We start from the raw sequence: 20,902 nt of genomic DNA on the forward strand, positions 1-20,902 counted from the left end.
GATACAGCGAAAAAATCAACAGTGTGTAACAATTACGCAATCGAGATTAGCTAATTTATAATTTTTTATTTTATTATTATTATTATTATTATACTTGCCACGCCTACTAGATAAACCACTTGGGGTAATGCTTTGAAAATCGCTGTACAGATGGAGTTATCATCTTAGAAAGGCTCTTCAATGGTGTAGAAGAATCAGACTTAAAGCCACGGAGTTATAACACGAAATCCAACTTGGTGTAGCAAGTGCGAGATCGAGATACTCTAATAGAGCAGTCATCCTAATAGAGCAGTCACCCTGAACAGAATTCAAGAGATCAGTTAGAAATAAGTAACCTGTATAGAGATCAGCTACAAACAAATCACCCTGTAGAGAGTTCAGCTACAAACAATTCACCCTGTTCAGACATCAGTTAGAAGAAGTTTTCTTGTAGAGAGTTCAGTTACAAACAAATCACCCTGTTGAAAGATCAGCTAGAAGATGTCACCTTGTAGATAGTTCAGTTACAAAGAAACCACCATGTAGAGAATTCAGCTACAAACTAGTGACCCTGTAGATACATCAGCTAGAAGAAGTTACCTTGTAGAGAGTTCAGCTACAAAGAAACCATTCTGTAAAGAGCTCAGCTGCAAACAAATCACCTATACAGAATTCAGCTACAAACAAATCACCCTGTAGAGAGATCAGCTAGAAGAAGTTACCTTGTAGATAGTTCAGCTACAAACAAATCATCCTGTAGAGAGATCAGCTAGAAGAAGTTACCTTGTAGAAAGTTCAGCTACAAACAATTCACCCTGTACAGAGCTCAGTTAAAAGAGGTTTCCTTGTAGAAAGTTCAGCTACAAACAAATCACCCTGTAGAGAGATAAGTAAGAAGAAGTTACCTTGTAGATCGTTCAGCTACAAACAATTCACCCTGTAAAGAGATCAGCTAGAAGAAGTTACCTTGCAGAGAGTTCAGCTACAAAGAAACCATCATGTAGAGAATTCAGCTGCAAACAAATCATGTATAGAGAGTTCAGCTGCAAACAAATCACCTGTAGAGAGTTAAGCTACAAACAAATCTCCCTGTAGAGAGATCAGCTAGAAGAAGTCACCTTGCAGGGAGTTCAGTTACAAAGAAATAAACCATGTAGAGAGTTCAGCTGCAAACAAATCACCTGTAGAGAGTTCAACTAGAAACAAGTCACCCTGTAGAGAGATCAGCTAGAAACAAGTCACCTTGTAGAGAGTTCAGCTAGAAGAAGTCACATTGTAGAGCTACAAAGAAACTACCATGTAGAGTTCAGCTGCAAACAAATCACCCTGTAGAGAACTCAGCTACAAACAAATCACCCTGTAGAAAGATTAGCTAGAAGAAGTTACCTTATAGGGAGTTCAGCTATGAACAGATCACCCTGTAGAGAGTTCAGCTACAAACAAATCACCCTGTAGAGAGTTAAGTTACAAAGAAACCACCATGTAGAGAGTTTAGCTGCAAAAAAAATCAATCACTCTGTAGAGAGTTCAGCTAGAAGAAGTCACCTTGTAGAGAGTTAAGCTGCAAATAAATCACCCTGTAGAGAATTCAGCTACAAACAAATCACCCTGTAGAAAGATCAGCTAGAAGAAGTTACCTTGTAGAGAGTTCAGCTACAAAGAAACCACCATGTAGAGAGTTCAGCTGCAAACAAATCACCTGTAGAGAGTTCAGCTAGAAACAAGTCACCCTGTAGAGAGATCAGCTAAAAACAAGTCACCCTGTAGAGAATTCAGCTAGAAGAAGTCACATTGTAGAGAGTTCAGCTACAAAGAAACTACCACGTAGAGAGTTTAGCTGCGAACAAATCATCCTGTAGAGAGTTCAGCTAGAAGAAGTCACCTTTTAGACAGTTCAGCTACAAAGCAACCACCATGTAAAGAGTTCAGCTGCAAAAAACTCAATCACCTTGTAGAAAGATCGGCTAGAAGAAGTTACCTTGTAGAGAGTTCAGCTACAAAGAAACCACCATGTAGAGAGTTCAGCTACAAAGAAATCACCCTGTAGAAAATTCTGCCAGAAACAAATTGCCCTGTAGAAAGATCAGTTAGAAGAAGTTACCTTTTAGAGAGTTCAGCTACAAAGAAACCATTCTGTAAAGAGCTCAGCTGCAAACAAATCACCTATACAAAATTCAGCTACAAACACATCACCCTGTAGAGAGATCAGCTAGAAGAAGTTACCTTGTAGATCGTTCAGCTACAAACAATTCACCCTGTAGAGAGAGCAATTAGAAGAAGTCACCTTGTAGAGTGTTCAGTTACAAAGAAACCACCATGGAGATTTCTGTAATCAATATATGTGACCGGATTTGCGAAAAGGGGTCTTCCACACACATCCAATTCCGTAAACGTTGGAGACCATAACTCAGTGTTCAAGTAACATATTAACCTGAAAATTGCACCATGTATTCAGCTATAGTGGTGCTCACCACTGCCCAAATATCAAGGCAATAGCTCTTTCCAATCTGAAGTTATCAATTGTCAAAGTTGGCAAATTGGATGTGTGTGGAAGACCCCTTTTCGCAAATGCGGTCAAATATGTATTATACAGTATATATAATTTGTACATTTACTGATAAAATATTTAAAGGTACATCTACTTCATCTTTTCTTCTTCCTGTAGTAAAGAAAAAAAACATAGGTTAAAAAAGTCCCAAAGCTGGTATACAAATACAAAAAGAAATGAAATCTAATCCAAAACAGCCAAGCTGTAAAAAAAGTGTGCGGCCCTCAGAAAGGCTATGGTGAAAAAAGATGTGAAATCCAAGGTGGCAGCCAAGAAATGGCTGTGATGGTAGGTTAATGGTAAAAATTTTAATAATGACAATTTAGGTAAATTTTGTGAAGCGGCACAAAAATTCACCTGAATTGTCTTTATTAAAATTTTTACCATTAACTTACCATCACAGCCATTTCTTGGCCGCCACCTTGGATTTCACATCTTTTTTCACCATAGCCTTTCTGAGGGCCGCACACTTTTTTTACAGCTTGGCTGTTTTGGATTAGATATATATTAGTCCACTAGTATATCTTCAAGTGTAGGTGACCTCCTTTGTTGCACTACTTTTATTACAATGATCCCTAATTGAACCTATTTTACATTGTACTTGTTTGATTACTTTTTGTCACATAATAATGCTGGTGAACCCTTGCACAACACATCAAAAGAAAGAACGGGACCATAACATTTCTGAATGTACATCCCAACCATCAATTATTGAAAAGTACAGTGGCCATAATGTTTAGTTTTCAGCCATGTCCATGCAGCCTGTTATTTAGTGTTACTAATTTCAGTCAGTCAGTAAGTCAAGTCATTAGGTCTAAGTCCCTGAAATTAGGTTAGGTAATCCTAAGGCTGCAGCACATGTTGCTGTCAGACCTTCAGTGCTGGTCACTGTAAAGTGCTAATAACAAATAATAAATAAAACAGCACAAGAAGCTTCTGTGTAATCAGTCTAGTCACCATGACATGTACAATTCCTTATAATGTGATAAAACAAAAGACAGCTTTTAATAGCTGCCTCTCCTAAGGGATATGACAAATTCAAATCAGGATTTCTTCTCAAGCTTGGCATACACTTAACAAACAGCTAGGGGTTGTTCTTAAAAAGTAATATCCATCTTTGCTGAAAAGTTTATGTGGGCAGTAGCATGACTATATACTATACTGTTACTATGATTTGTGATCATTTAAAGTGTGATAGGGACAAGCACTATTTGTTTAGTTATCTATTTATGAAGGCTTTACAGCTGGACCCTGGTCCTAAGTATGTTTAAAGATTTTATATTAAGTATGTACAGTGGAACCTCAGTTATCCAAACCCCTTGGGACCACGGATGGTCCATAAGTTTGAAAAGTTCACATCTCTGAAACTGTGTATAAATAACCTTAAAAATTGCATAAAGAATATTTTTTTAAATATTTTCAACTACTCTAATAGAACAGTCACTACTCCAATAGAGCAGTCTTTTCCATAGTTTGGTCAACCAAGAATCCAAATAAGTGGGGTCCGAGATTCCACCGTATTGATAAATAAAGCCACTATTATACAGTAATACACATCTAATCCAAAAACAGCCAAGCTGTAAAAAAAAGAGTGCGGCCCTCAAAAAGGCTATGGTGAAAAAAAATGTGAAATCCAAGGTGGCGGCCAAGAAATAGCTGTGATGGTAGGTTAATGGTAAAATTTAACAAAAAACAATTCAGGTGAATTTTGGTGTCGCTTGGTCTTGGCACAAAATTCACCTGAATTGTCGTTATTAAAATTTTTACCATTAACCTACCATCACAGCCATTTCTTGGCTGCCACCTTGGATTTCACATCTTTATTCATCATAACCTTTTTAAGGCCACACTCTTTTTTTACAGCTTGGCTGTTTTGGATTAGATTTCACTTCTTTTTGTATTTGTATACCCCAAAGCTGGCCTATGGCCGGCTTTGGGGGCTTTTTTAACCTATCTTGTTTTCTTTACCACAGGAAGAAGAAAAGATGAAGCAGATGTTAAATACTTTAAATATTTCTGATTTTATCAGTAAATGTACAAATTATATAAATAAATATATATATTTATTACAGAACTCTATATGTCAGTTTCTTTGTAACTGAACACTCAACAAGGTGAGTCCTTCTAGCTGATCTCTCTAGCTACAGGGTGAATTGTTTGTAGCTGAACTATCTACAAGGTAACTTCTTCTAGCTGGTCTCTCTACAGGGTGAATTGTTTGTAGCTGAACTTTCTACAGGGTGGTTTCTTTGTAGCTGATCTCTATAAAGGTTAGTAGTTTCTAGCTGATCTCTTGAATTCTTTTCAGGGTGACTGCTCTATTAGGATGACTGCTCTATTAGAGTATCTCGATCTCGTACTTGCTACACCAAGTTGGATTTCATGTTATAACTCCGTGGCTTTAAGTCTGATTCTTCTACACCAATGAAGAGCTTTTCTAAGGCAGTTTTTCTGGTAGGCGTGACGAGTAGTAGTCTTTTATTAGCTAATCTCGATTGCATAATTGTTACACACTGTTGGTTTTTTCGTTGTATCTTCCTGGTTTTTACCTCGATTTCTTTCAAACCACAAAAGGTTTGAGGTTCAGTAGTTAACCTATTCACCCACCGATTTTTAGCTGCTTCCCATAAGCGGTTTACCCTGTAGGCGTGACAACATATTGGTGTTATTTTTCGTGAATAATTGCTAATACCTCTTTGCCTGTTTATCGTATTCCAGCCAAAGTTGGTACACAGATGCACCTTTATACCCCCCCTTCTGTGTGCCAAATTTCAAGGCAATCGGATATTGCGTTTGTGTTTTATAGCAGTTTTTGTAAGTGTGTGAAAAGAGGAAGAAAAATTAGAAGAAAAATGAAAACTAAGCCAATTTTTGAAGTCACATATTTCGGGAACACTTGAAGCAATTTCGCTCAAATTTGGAATGTGGAGTACTGAAGTTGGAGGGCGTGTCCACAGCAAAAATTGTTTTGTTTCATCAAGACAGCACAGAGCTACGGAGGTGCAAAAATTGCATTTTCGTTCTTCCTGTCAATATACTCACGGGTGTTGTGCACCGGCTTCTTGGGCCGCACGACACACTACCGTGTGTCATGATATCTATCATTGTACACATAATATAGTGCATCTCCTGACTATCATGATTAGTGCATAAATGAATGCTAGAATTGAGCATTTGAATGTTTGAATGAAAAAACTGTGGATTATTTGTACAGTACCTTGCATAAAAAGTTTGCGAATTTGTCACGAGGATTCACGATACCTTCCTGAAACCATAATCACGAAGGTTGGGCGAAGTTTACATGGCTATAACAACTTCATGAATTTACAGGCATACTTTTGCAAATTTGTACGGCTACCTTCGTGAACTTGTAGAGCTGCGGTTTTCTTACCATTGATGCCTACACAAACTTGTAGGGGTTCAGTTTTAACATTCAATTACTATTCGCGTACCTATTTAAACTGTTTGCCTCACCTTTGCACAAAACTATTCGCGATTGCATCCTGTACTGAAGCACTACACGAACATTCGTGAATATAGGGCAATGAGTTTGCAAACTTTTTAATGCAAGGTACTGTGTGTTTCTAATATTTAAAACCCACAATCAAAAATTTTATATATTGAATCTGACCTATTGTTGTGAGGATTCTATGCATATACTTGTTGAAATACTCTTTGATATAGACAGTAAAGTGAGTGTAAACAGCAGCAAAGTAGTAGTTTTATCACTATTATCAACCTCATACCTGGTGCGCTAGCCGTCGCATGTAGCGTTTTTGGCTTCACATGCACCTGACTGTAGAGAACAGGCTGTTAACTAAGTGTAAACAATAGCAAAGTACATGTTAACAAGTTTACACCTTGTGTGTTTCGTGTCCTGTACCAGTTTCAGCTACATGTGACCTAATTATATACATTGGGTACCTACCCACAGGATTTGAATGTTATGAATTTGCTTTCGAATGCTCCCAAACAAATGAACATTCGAATTTCAGAACATTTGTTTATGCACTAATCGTGATCAATGACTGTAAAGAATAAGGACTCTAATATCACTGAACCTACAGTATCTTAAAGTATCAGTATGGTATTGCATGGGAGCCAAGTAACAGTGGGATATTTCCATGGTCAAATGACATCATTGTAACATAACCACAACTACATTCTACAGGGCTGTAGTTAGGTCATGCCTAATTAATAAGGACATAGTGCAGGCTGAATAAACAAAACTGGAAATTATTCCAGTTGTGCTTGACTGCTTTTGAAGTATAAAGACTGTTCTATTGCAGTATCTTTAATCTTTACAGGTACAGAAAGAGCTCACTTTTGCTTTTAAACTTGATACTTCTTGCACAACATTTAGGACACTAGTTAGTAATCTTTTTATAGATCATTAGATTTTAGTTTTGCTAAAACACTGATCCATGGCACCAGGGGTGTCAGAGTAAAACTGAAAGTGGTAAGGCTCAGTCCATGCTCCCTAAGAAAAGTTTCACATTTAAAAATGCTACTTGGAAGCAATTTTTGGCTGTGATACTGTTTGCAAGGGCTGATATGTCCTGAAAAGTATTCAGTGCTAGGGATAAAACTGGACACTGACCAAACAGCACCACTGTAATACTGTAACCTTACCATTTCACTTTTACAATGGTAATTATTTATAGAGGTGCTTAGCATGGACAAAGTGGACATGAACCTGTTCTGAGTGAAAAACAGGTTAGATAGTGCTGTATCTGTCCATTGTTGCCATGCTAAGTATTGTATGAACCTTACTTTTTTAGTTTGGCTGCCGGAATCAAGTTAGAAAGGTTTTTTTGTACTGACTCACTGGTCACACGCCTTTGCTTGGCACATATACAAGATTACTTGGTAGTTGGCAGCAATGGAACCATAATAATAACATTATCTATTTGTAAATAATTACGTGATAACACATATTACCAGTCACTTACTGTTTCCAATTTGATTAAACACTACAGCACCCTTCACCATTGACGTAGTCCCTAAAGTAGACAAAATCAGTTGCATTATTGCATTGTATTATGTGTGTTTGTGTGTGTGTGTGTGTGCATTTGTGTGTGTGTGCGTTTGTGTGTGTGTGTGCGTTTGTGAGTGCTTTTGTGTGTGTGTGTGTACGTTTGTGTGTGTGCGTGTGTGTGTGACCAAGTCTGAAAAAACTGGTCTTATAGCAAAAAATACACATGTTGCCTTACGATTGTGTATCTCCTTTCTGTATAAGCTATAACAGTTCAGGAACATCTCCATGGATTTTTACATAAGTGGTAAAAATGTTACTCAGTATCATGTTCGGAGAGAAAATTATTAAACTTCAAATAGTAGGCAAAATTTGTTGAGCTATAATAACAGTATGTCAGACTGGGTCACATATAATTATACATATAGTTATAACATAGTTACATGGGATGTGACAAAAATATATGCACAAGGGCCTGCAAGGGCAGAGTGCATATGTTTTTGTCATATCCCGAGTAAATGTCTTATGACTGTTATCAAGACACACAGTAGTGTGGTGTGCGGCCAAGTAGCAATCTTGTGCCTACCCAGTTGAGTGTTGTCTTCATAGATTGAGGCAAGGAGAACAATTTTGGGCACTCATCACCAGTCTATCATTGACTCTCGTGATGCTTTGCTACCTATGCTATCACCATCATTATATAGGTCCATCATGTTATCTTTTGAAAAACACTCTTCCAGCTGGGTAACTGCTCTACCTCTAACTGAACATGGTTTTTGTCTGCACAAAGGTGCTTTTCGTAATGCCTTGTGCCTTCGATATGGCTGGTGACCACCACTGTTGCCTTTCAATTGTGTGTGTGTGGCAAGCAATTCTCTGTTGAGCATGCCCTTTGCTGCCCATGTGGTGGTCTCCCTACAATTCGTCACAATGAGCTTCAAGACATCACTGCTGGACTATTAACTGAATTGTGTTAAAATTGAACTATCTCTACAACCATTATCAGGGGAATCTTTTCAGCATAAATTGGCTAATGTTGAGGATGAGGCCCATCTTGATGTTGTTGCCAATGGTTTTTGGGACCGTGGTCAGAAAGCTTATTTTAATGTCAAGGTGTTTAATCCTTTTGCTCCCACACAATGTTCAGTATTTTTACCCCAGTGTTACAGGCGTGCAGAGTTTGAGAAGAAGAGAAAATATGAGGAGAGGATTCATGAAGTAGAACATGGGACATTTTCTCCTTTACTATTTTCATGCTCTGGAGGCATGGGTCCTTTGGCCACAGTGGTGTACAAGAGAATAGCCACTCTGCTGTCAGAAAAAAATGGGCAGTAAGACCCTGTACTAGCTAAAATGTAAATTGAGTTTTTCCCTACTCCAAGCAGCCATTACTTGTTTGAGAGGATCTGGATCTTCCCCGGGGGGTCCGACACTTGGGAAATCTCGTATGCCTTGTCTGAAATCACTGAAATCACAGTAGAAATCACAAAATGATGGACTCAAATGAAATCAGAAATCACATTTTTTTATAAGTCAATTTTCATAAAACATCGTATATTTTAGGGTAATCTATGACATAATTAATAACTCACTTCAGCACGTTTCGAGGCACATCTACCATTCAGCACCTCATGCAAACTCGTAGCGACTTGTTACATGGAGCTTTCATATCCAAGGCATTTTAGTGTGATCGAATTGTTGAGATGATCCTCAGACACTATGCTATTTGCTCGGAGGACACTATAGATTTTATTAATGTAACTAAGTAGATGTAGCTTATAAGTAGTTTAGTTTCTTGTAATTAGTTTCTTGTAATTAGTTAGGTAGTTTATAATTAGCTAGTCTTTGTATTCTTTTGTGTTATATGCTTATGTCAGTCATTATTTTTTTACTAATTTCAATTGTCGAGATTGTTTTGTCCTCATCGGTTGGACCATAGTGTAGACTCAAGATCTCGTGGTTCCTGCACAGTTATAACCTACCAGCTAGCTGAAGGGAGGTGGAGGTAGTGGAAAGAGTCAGACCACTAAGGCCAAAAACCTCAAACTCGCCTTAACAGCAGTGCCGGCACTACTCACAGTACTCAGTGACAGGTTGAGATTCGAGGTGACAATTTTGACTCGGAGTGGGACAATTTAGTCTCAGGCCCAAGTAAGGCCTAATAACTGACAGGACTTCAGTAAACCGAAGACTGAATCTCAAGTTAAATTTGGGCTATATAGCTAGTGCTGGATTTAACTTCACGAGATGTGACCTTGCCACGATAGTCAAGTGAGTTAACAATAGCTGCAAATCTTAACATTAATGATGTTAGCTAAATAATTATATTGTTAACCAATCATGTAGATAAATTTGGGATCCTGTACTTATAATGAATCTATGTATAATACTTATTTTGTTGTGATATAGCTAATGGCTGAGGAAAGAAAGGTACAAGACATAAACACAGCACACATTAAGCCAGAAAATCATGATCAGGAGAAGGAGCAAGATCATGATCAGGAGAAGGAGCAAGATCATGGAGCACAGCACAGATAGGGTCCACCTGCCAGCTGGTAACTCAAGTATGCAACTTGATGACAGAGCTCTGACAAATGAAGCAGAATTAATTATGAAGAAGATGCTTCCTTCTTGTATTGTCAATTGCTTTTTAGTGACAGGGTATGATACTCTGGAAGTGTTAGCTGAGATTACCGATTAATCGCTAGCTGAAATTGAAGAGATTGTAAACAGTGATTACCCAAATGGAAGTTGCTTTAGATACCAGCCAATACCTACATCTGCACAAGCAGGCGTGTTTATATTCTCACCCAGTCACCGTAAAAGAATCATGAAATTTGTTTAAGAAGTTAAACGGGTACTAAACACTAATCAGAAAGAACATGAGAGCATGACCGGTGCTGGAAAAAAAGGAGAAGAGTTGCAATTTCAGCAGGTGCTAAGTATGCTAATGTCAGTGATGATACCAGTGCCATCTTAGATTCTAATAACTCAGTAGATGATGTTAGCAGTGAACTAGATTTATTGACAGATTGTCATCAAAACATTTGCAAAATGGAAAAGGGATCCGAAACACTCACAATAGAAACACTCACAATACAGAGAGATTAGAGAAAATAAAGGTTTATTCGTAAACATCTCTATCTCAACTCCTGACAATACCATTAAGCATCAGTACGCTGCTCTACATGTGGCCATGTAGAATCCTTATGTACCAAGTCAGGAAATGTTTGCTATCAAATTGGTACCGTCACATTCAGATCTATCGCAAAAGAAATTTACTGGCAGCAAATCACTTGACAACTTCTTCACTATCTCGGAAACTAAAGAATCTACAGATTCAGCATCACAGAAGACTGTTGCTGCCACAGATTACATTTCACCTACACGAACAGACAAATGTAAGCATGTAATCATTTAACGTGACCTCTTTTTGCAAATCCAGTTATTTAAGTGTAATGGTTACAAAGTTCATGAATGATTTTTACCTCCTTCTATAAGTGAATCAAAGAGTGGGAGATGTTTGTTGTAGTTAAATTCCTTATGGAGTAAAACCTTAGAGTGAAACCGATATATTATATGATCTTTAATGCTTCTAAACAATAACAATAAGAAAGTAGAGTATTTTTATGTGTAAACTCAAGATTGGGTAAATTGTTTGAATGGAAGACGTTGTAGTATTAATTTCACTAAAAGAGAATATCAAAACATTTTTATTAGCATACATCTATAGTGCAGTATTCAGGTACAGTCACATACAATAAACAATAAACATGCATCTTATGTCCAAATATTCCATCACCTTTCTTGCATCAATGACTGAAGCTGGTGAACTGCATTATTGTACTTGGGAGAACATGACAAAGTATCCATTCATGCTAGATAGACTATTCTCTATACTAATTTGGTGGGTTTATCTATGTAACAATTATATACAGTATTATGTGTATTGTATTTCTTTGCAGCCTCAGAAATAGTGGACTCCCCAGAAATAGTAGACTTGGCAAACAACTCTAAATCTAGTGGTATGTACTAATCGAACAATTATTCCCTACAGATTAATATTAATACATAAATAGGTATAACAGGAAGTGCATTAATATGAATAGGTCAAGAGTATTATTGACCTGGATAGGTCGAAGGAAGGAGATAGAGGATGCTCCAAGGTTATCACACCTATCATATCTGATGTGCAGAAGGTTGCTGGCAACACAAAAGATCAAAGTGCAGATGGTAAGTAAATTTTGTGTGATGCTTCCATCTTATATCCATTTACAGGTACATATGATGATGAATCCACATCCATTGTTGACCATGAGCAGGTTTTTCAGCTAGCCCCTCCTGCATGCAGGAGGGGGAACCAGTAATGCTACCTTCAACTGATTGGTCCAGAGCAGCCTGTAAGTGCTTTTCACTCTTAAATCCCTAACCAGACCAAGATTACTGACTACTTTGATTTAATAGACCATGTTATCCAATTAGCAGTTGATGCACCAGAGCTAAAAGAGGTTTTCACATGTAGCAATATATATGGGGAAGATAGCCTTCAGTGTAAAATTGAGAATGTTAGTGTCATACTGAAGAGGTTGATTTCTAATGCCATTAAAAATTCTGAGAAGTCACCTTATGGAAGGAGACATAATTTCATTATCAACAAAATTATCACTATCATTATTTATTTTCTCAGGGCCATTGGCATATAACTTACTGCATCAGAATTTACCTGAATCCCTTCCATCACTGAGAACTGTGCAAAGAATGATGTGCAAAGACTACAGCCATATAACAGAAGGTGAATTTCGATTTGACATGCTTGTAAAGCATATTGAGTTTTACAAAGGCCCAAAGATTATTGCTATTGGGGAAGATGCAACCAGAGTAGTACAAAGAGTGCAATATGATCCCGAAACAAATAAAATGGTTGGTTTTGTGTTACCTTGTACAGAGGAAGCTTACCAAAAACAGATTCATTCTTGGCTACATCATTTGATCAAATGCAGCAATGTTTTGCAATTTCTCAAGTTGCTAATTACGCATTTGTGTATATGGCTTCACCATTATCTGAGCATATACCAGCATTTTGTTTAGCTTGTTTAGGTACTAATGACAAATATAGTCTTGTGGTTCAGAGATGGAATTCTATTCTGTCAGAATGTGCCAAAAGAAATATCACGGTTGTAAGCTTTGCTGCAGATGGAGATTCTCGAGCCCTTAAGGCAATGCTTTTGTCATCGCACATTTTCTATAATACCAGTCTACCAGATTCAGCTAATTTTAACAAAGTAGCTTTGCCAACAGACTGGTCTCCGTGGTTTACAATTAAAACTACAAATGGAATAGCGTACGTTCAAGATGTTGTACACCTGGCTGTCAAGATGAAAGCTAGACTATTACGCTCATCTATTGTGTTACCGTTAGATCCTTTTCTTGCTGGCATTCACCACCTGCACCTGATACAAGCAAGTTACGGTAAAGATACACGTGACATGAGGGAGAATAATATTGACCACAAAGATCGGCAAAATTATGATGCTATTTTACACACCACTAGTGGCTCTGTGTTGGGTTTGGTATTGGAAATGCAAGAGGCTTTGGCAACATATACATATCGAAAGGTCATGCGCAGCATTATTGACATTTACCTGGATAAGAATCTGGATGCAAAAACAAGAATTGAGAAAGTATGGTATGGTGTGTACCTCATGAGGTACTGGCAAGAATGGATACTATTAAATCCTAAATATTCCCTAGGTTCATTGCAAATACTTACAAATGCATTGAATTGAATGCACATTCCTTAATTATCAATCTCATAACATTACGTGACCATCTGGTACTAAGTCATCAACACTTCACTCCTTGGTTATTAGGATCACAACCTGTGAAAAAAAGTTTCAGAACAGCTAGGAGTATGACCCCTATGTTTTCAACTATCCTAAACTTTGGAGTGTTAGGGTTCAATGTACAGTACTGCTTAGAGAGTGAATCCAAGTCAACCAAAATTGTAAACCCCCATAGAGAAGTGCACAAGAAAAAGGACAGGTATCAGAATTTTAACAGCCAGGAAATGCGTCTATTGTAAAATCATGAATCCTTGAATCAATTCAATCTGCAAAGGAAGAAGCTAAAGATGCGATAAAATCTCTTGGCATGCATGTGTTGTTTTAACAACACAAAACGTATGACAATGCTCCATTGCCAGTGTTCTGTGGTAAAAGTGCCACACATGATGACATAAAAGACGAAGATGAAGATGGTGATGACACTAAAGGTTTAGATCCATGTTTGACAGGTAATATTCCAGAGAATACAGAAGACATAGCTACTGACATTTCTGTTCTGAAGAGCAATGGCATTATAGACAATAGCATTCAAAAACATTTTAATGAAGCAAAACGTGTAATGCTAAAACAAATACCAAGCACCTTATTGCCACTGTTTGATGTTCCTACTAACACCACTGCACACAATGAAAAACCAGCAAAACTGACGATGGTACATAGAAGTGGCCACTTTGTCTTTGTTCACATTCAGTATGGGGAAAAATGGTGTATGTAAGGAAAATGACCATTGTTTGGTTGCTACAAGGAGAACGTGTATCTGCAGATCGACTCTTTCGGGTCAGAGCTAAGCAACCATATGCAGTTTCCACCACCCAAACCATGAACAATGCACAAAATGCTACCTATGATCCGACAGTTAGTGAAACTATTTCAGTTGGAAATATTTGTGTTTTCAACAACAGCATGGAAGATTGGAAGAGTCTTAAGCTTTGCTTATTATTTAGAAAAGTATAAATCAGCCCAGGCTTACAACAAAACAACATTCAAATTTGCTGATAGTTCAAAGAAGGCAGTTGGTGTATTGTGCACATGGTATACTCCATCTCAGAGTCCTGAGAAATTGTTTTGGCTGATCAAAGCACTTTTCATCAACATGTTTCTGTTGATTGCTATGTATGCACTTTAAGCCATGCATGGAATGGGCAAATCAGTCAACACTGCAATCAATTATACATGAAGATCTCACAATTAAACAGAGAGAGTTTGTCTTGACACCTTGAGCATTATTGGCTGTCCATGATTTATTACTAACAATGGCAGTTGGATCTAAAGCAGATCCTATAACCATTGTTGAGGGCACAGATTCTGAGCCAGGACCTGTTATATACTGATATTTGGACAAGGTGTGGAAGCGTAAAATTATGCAAGAAACAGAGGCAAGATTTAATTTCAGGAAAAGAACTATGCGATTTACATGTAAATGCATTTCAGAATATTTTAAAGTCACAATTTCCTGAGATTAAAGGGTTGCAAAGCACACTTTTGCAAAGAAAGAAGCCAATATCCAAGATAGATTTAGCTGCTGGAAAAGTGTTGCAAATTGTCCACATGCCTTCCCATTGGGTAACATACCAACTGTTCACAAGTGAAGTTTACTTCTACGATTCTGCCTATTCCTCTGTATTAGCTGACAGACTTGACATTCTAGCACAGTTACTCCGCACTGAACAAAGCTCGTTCACGATAAAGATTATGAATGTATCCAAACAAAGTGGATCAGTAGACTGCGCACTTTATACAATGGCTACCCTGGCACACTTAGCATTTGGAAAGGACCCAACCACTGCAATTTTTAATTAAGACGACATGCGATTTTATTTATTGAGTATTCTTGAAAATAATGCCATCTTTGAAACTTTCCCAATTAGAAAAAAGAAAACCAGGGAGTGCTGTTACAAAGGAAGAGACTTGTGAAGTATACTGCTATTGTTGTCTAACAGATGTAGGGAAATGGTTTGCTGTGGTAGATGTGAAAATTGGTTTCATGAAGAGTGCATTGAAGCTGCAGTACCAGAACTGACTTCTGAGGAGTGGTACTGTAAATCCTGTATACATAAGGTGATATCTATGTAGCTCAGCTGTTTGATTACAGATATTTAATTTATCACGACTTATAGCTTATTTAAGTACCTGTTTTAACATTAATCTTGTTGTATTGCTGTTTATCAGCAAAAAATGGTACATTATTACAACTGAATGCATCATGATGAAAAGTTGCAGTTAGCTAAATAACAAGTTTGTAGGTCCCTGTGAAACACACAACCATGTAGTGACCAAGAGATTATTTGCATAGGATTGATAATTTTTGTACATCAGTAATTTATGCATTGACCAGGTGTAACAGATAACAGAACTTACATTGTACTTGTATTAACAATAGCATGTGGGAGGATGTATTATAGGTATACTTAATATCATTGATCTGATTACTTCTTTATGTAAAATGTTCCAAGGGTTAAAATGAATATCAAAGTTCTTCCCACCTATATATAGCTAATAACATTTGTTCTTGAATAATTCTTAAAATGTACATGCACTCTAGTTCAGTGGGTAGCTAGCTATTAATTGAAATCAGTCTGATTATTACACAGCACTTTTGCATACCATCCCATTGGTATTACCATTTGAATGAGCCCCCTGGGCATAATCAGCTGGAGCTGACTGTCCACTATAGCTATGAGATAACCTCGTAAAATCCTAGGATAAATCAATTTAATCCAAAACAGCCAAGCTGTAAAAAGAGTGTGGTTCCCAAAAAGGCTATGATGAAAATGTGAAATCCAAGGTGGCAGCCAAGAAATGGCTGTGATGGTAGATTAATAGTAAAAATTTTAATAACGACAATTCAGGTGAATTTGGTGCCAAGACCAAGTGGCACAAAATTCACCTGAACTGTCATTAATAAAATTTTTACCATTAACCTACCATCACAGCCATTTCTTGGCTACCACCTTGGATTTCACATCTTTTTTCAGCATAGCCTTTTTGGGGGCCACACCCTTTTTTTACAGCTTGGCTGTTTTGGATAGCCAAAAGTAGGCATTAAAGTGTGTCTTATTTTAGCAAGCAGTCGTCTAATTTTGTTTCCTTACTATTTACTGCTGGATTATTTCTCATTTGTGACCCAGTCTGGGAAAACCGGTCTTATCGCTCATGTCAGCAGATTCGATTTTTCACCCATGACACAAAGCTAAATGAATAAACTATCTAATTTCACAATCAAAATCAGCTAGACTTGAGTGGTCTGTTTTCATTGGCTGCTTTTTCCAAGCCCAATGGCAATCTGTACGTGCAGTGTGGGTCTTAAGAGCTCTGGTCAGCCTGGGGATGACTGTATGTGGCTGTACAGTTCTGTGGTGTTGAATATGTACTTCTGCTGTGAATTTCCTTTCATTTTAGCACCTCAATGGCTCAAAACTTGGCCTAATTCATCCCTACGCCTTCCTTTTCAATTTTTGAACACCATCTTGCCCACCTTCCAGGGCCCCCGCCTCCCACTCCTTTTGGAGATCGCCCGATACTCGGTTTAAAAACTATCTAAAATGGCGGGAAACTTAGTTGTTGGCTACTTACACAGTGGATGCTCTGAAAGGTAAGGGATTGGTGTAAAACGTGTGAAAATTTGGTACACATAACTTCAATCATTGGCGAGCTATATACAACACACTAAATACTTAAAACCGGCATTTCTCGATACTTTTAAATAGGTGATAAGACCGGTTTTCCCAGACTGGGTCACATTTCAGCTGTAACATTTTTTAGCCTTGTTTCCTTACTTTTTATAGCATGTATATTATACCAATCCCTACTTCCTTTTAAAGTTTTAAATTTTTTAAATAGTTAGTATATAGTAAGAATGTAAGTGAAAAAGAAACCAAAGCTGAACCTGACCCTAACCCTAACGGTAATGCTACTTTTTGAGTCCCCAAAAGTCGAAAGCTTGGGGAAACTACTATAGCGTCCCCTAAAGTCGAATGCTCGGGGTAACTACTAGATGCGAAAATAAAAATCTTTCAGTTCAGTAATCACTTCCTAAAATTATTAACATTAACAACATTGCAGCCATTTCATGGCACGGAAAACTGGCTACAGCTACAGCCCTAATTCTTTCACAAAAATGTTTCTGGTTCGGTTAAGAAAAAACCTTTGATATATTGATAAACATACAATGATAGCGCTATTGTCTTACCTTTTATCCTTCTTTACTATGGCCATCAGTCAAGGTTCTACCACTGAGTGTTAATAGACTAAAGTAGGGCTTCCATCTATCGGTGTATATTGCATCAAACTATGTGAATACACGTGGTTACACGTGTGGCTCGCTGCATGGTTTTCAAAGTTGGTAGTTGATATCAATCAGTGAAAGCAACTCGCAGCGAACTAGTAACATGTAAGTCATTTAGTAACAATGTTAAAACCAAGTCAGATCATCCAGGTCCCACTTTACAAATTATCCAGGTCTGACCCCACGAGCTAAATTAATTAGTGTAACGATGTGGACATGTAGTAACACTTCATAGCGTATCCCTACTTCTTTTGTGAGCCACTCCCACTTATGTAAATTACTGTCTGTAGAAATATGGTAGCCACACAGTCTGTAGGTATGCACGAATCCACGTCCATTATTGTCTGCAGGCTTATGTAGAGTCACGCCCACTGATCATTTGTTATTGTATGAGTCATAATCGAGCTGTGATTAACTCTTTTAAAATATTGTGACTGGTTTTGTGAAAAGCAGGCTATTTAGTAGTCATGAGCTCGCAAAAAAACTTCACAAACAAGTATAAGAAAAACATTTGGAATTTTAAATTAGAGTAGGGACAGTGTATACTACTGCAATAAAAGTACTGAAACAAGCTGGATCAGAGTAGTACGTAATGTCCAAATACTATGAAACAATAAGAAAAATTTTAAGTAATCTACGTTTACAAATAGCTAGCATTATATTCAAGATCAAAATTGCACCAACTGACTGTTCCATTAGAGTATCTCACTTTTGCAACAATTTTTGAAGTATCACATAATCATTTTTTTTCTAATTAAAATCTGTGCAAAATTGGGTCGGTCAGATACGAGCAACAACTTTTCAAATAGGTATGGCCTGAGTAAGTAATGACCTGACTGGTGCCTTCAGACAAGCGCAACTCGATAATGGCTAAAGCTATGGGCTTCATTTTTTCACTGTTCAATGTCACTTCGGCCCCACAGGTGCCTTTTGACATACTGCACTACATACAATGCATTCTTCATGGACTTACCAGTATCCTCCTTTGTGTCCATTCATCTTTGCTGACAGTGAAAATGCCGATTTGGCGGTAGCACGTGATGGCTTCTCTTCGTAACAGAAATCGTTCACATTTTTCATAGTGGCTATTTTGATTGCAGAGGTGCTTTTCAAACAGTTCTTGATTCGTACTGCTGTGTAACAGGTTGAAAATAGCTGACAATGAAGAGTAATGGATACAGTGTATAGTACTGCAATAAAAAGTACTGAAACAAGCTAGATCAGAGTAGCTAGTACTATATAGCTATTAGCTGCCAGTGGCTGCTAATAAAGTTCTTAGTTACCTGACTAGTGACAATACCATTGTCAGAGTCTACTGGAACTCTGAACTTCAGAGTTCCCTCTTTCTTTGCTCCTTCTCCACCACTTTCTAACAACACACATACAATACATATTCACAAGTCCAAGCTGATATATGTTTTTATCTCTCCTACAAGTAGCAACTTAGAAGACATGGATGCCTCTAGCCTCCTAGACGTGTCCACCAAACTGATCACGGAGATTCCAGTTAAACTAAAACAAACACCAAGATCTCCACAGTCATTCTCCCCAAGATGTCATTAGGCGCCTGGGAATTGTAACCATAAAAGTAGGCAAAGCTGATTCCGCCACTCCAACAAATACTAACATAGTAATTTTCATCCTCATTGGAACTGGGAACAGACAATAGTGAGAGTGAGCAGGAAGTGAGAGATTAGACAGCTAGCATTGCTACCTGCCCTACCACATAATAATGATAACCAAGCATTAGATATCAGCACCATTCGCATAGTGATATCACTTTTAAAGTACATAAGATAAAAGTGAAATGATGTGAAGCATGCAGGAACTCCAGCTGGTCTGCAGTAGCTAAGCTAAGGTAACTGTATACCTATATGTTTACCTCACAGGTGCAGATGATGTGTAGGCTATTCATTTTAATAACTAACTGACAACAAAAGACATGAATCTGTACATACCATAGCTACCTGCCCTATGTGCAAGACATGCTGTACTGTGCATGTCACACACTAACCCCTATCATGTGCAGGACCATCTCCACATTAATGTAATGGGAACCAAGCATTAAAATTTAGCACCAACACTATTCACTATGATTAGCTATTTAGTATGCATATTGATGTCGCTTTGAAGAACATGAGGTGCCTCATGCCTTCCTGCAAGGAGATTGAAAAATCACAGCTGTCCATAGCTCAGACAACTACATATCATGAACTACAACAGTGGTTCATAATAGGGATCGGGGCAAACATTTTCAAAACTCTCTAATAGAACGCACGCCAAAAGCAGCCTTCCAGGCTTTGGTTGTTTCAAAAACCTTCCAGACCTTCCTCTGGTGTTGTAAAGACTGACCTGGAAGCATAAAACATAAGAGAAGTGGTTTTGGGAGTTTTTTAAAATTTCCATAATTGCCTCAATCTCCATCTTCTTCTTCTTGTTGACAGCCCACAGGAAGTAGATAGCCTACCCCCAAGTCTGCGTGATATTAAAATCTTTGCTTTCTAAGGCGATTGTAAGATATAGAGCAAGAGTCATGGCTTTAAGATGCCATTCACTCGCAAAGCCATAAAAGTAAAAGTACAGCAGTTTAAAAAATGCCATTTGAAACAACACACGGGACTAAAATGCATCAAGATGTATTAAACTAAACATTAACCATAAGGCCACTCCAAGAAAATTCATTGTTTCCTATTTCCCTACATGTAGATTCTCTTCCCTCATGATCATTCATTATTGCTGTCAACTGAACATTTTATTCATTATTTATTCTGTGATTGCATAGCAGTAACTAGTCTAGCATTCAAAAAGCCCAATTAGCTAGCTTTTAACTATTCAGGTTCTTAGTTCAAATATTTCTACTATAATTATTCTTAGTTATGAATTTCAAAAATTAGTGGAAATATCTATAATGAACAGTCAAAATAAGAATCTTAAATTCAATGTACACAAATCAAGCTGCTTGGCTTGTATTGATGTATTAAGCAGTATTGTGAATCACTATCCCTATTACTATTATTATTATTTATTATTATTGTGATTTTGCTGCTGAAAGACATGGATACAAACTATTGGGTTGGTATAAAACTAAACTAGACTATAAAATACAGCAGCTGGTGTGCTGATAAGAGCTATCAGCACCCAATTATAAGTTAAGATTACAAGGGAGCAACTAAAAATTACAAGTAAACTAATTAATTAACAAAGGGGTAATTGGGATGGAACTACATTACGTCTTGTTTATGCAGTTTTTTATCAGAATCACAACTTTATCC

The 20,902-nt window shown here is 37.5% G+C and overlaps 1 protein-coding gene across 1 annotated transcript in view; it reads right to left on the reverse strand.

Moving 5' to 3' along the window:
• LOC136245489 (uncharacterized) overlaps positions 1–20,902 on the reverse strand; it is a 108,460-nt gene that overhangs the window by 74,972 nt on the left and 12,586 nt on the right. Inside the window, exon 2 of the mRNA XM_066037030.1 lies at positions 7,480–7,530. Within this exon, the coding sequence (XP_065893102.1) occupies positions 7,480–7,530 (51 nt within the window). The remainder of the gene's footprint in view (positions 1–7,479; positions 7,531–20,902) is intronic.

The sequence above is a fragment of the Dysidea avara genome, chromosome 15 (assembly GCF_963678975.1).
Source record: "Dysidea avara chromosome 15, odDysAvar1.4, whole genome shotgun sequence".
Lineage (NCBI taxonomy): Eukaryota > Metazoa > Porifera > Demospongiae > Dictyoceratida > Dysideidae > Dysidea > Dysidea avara.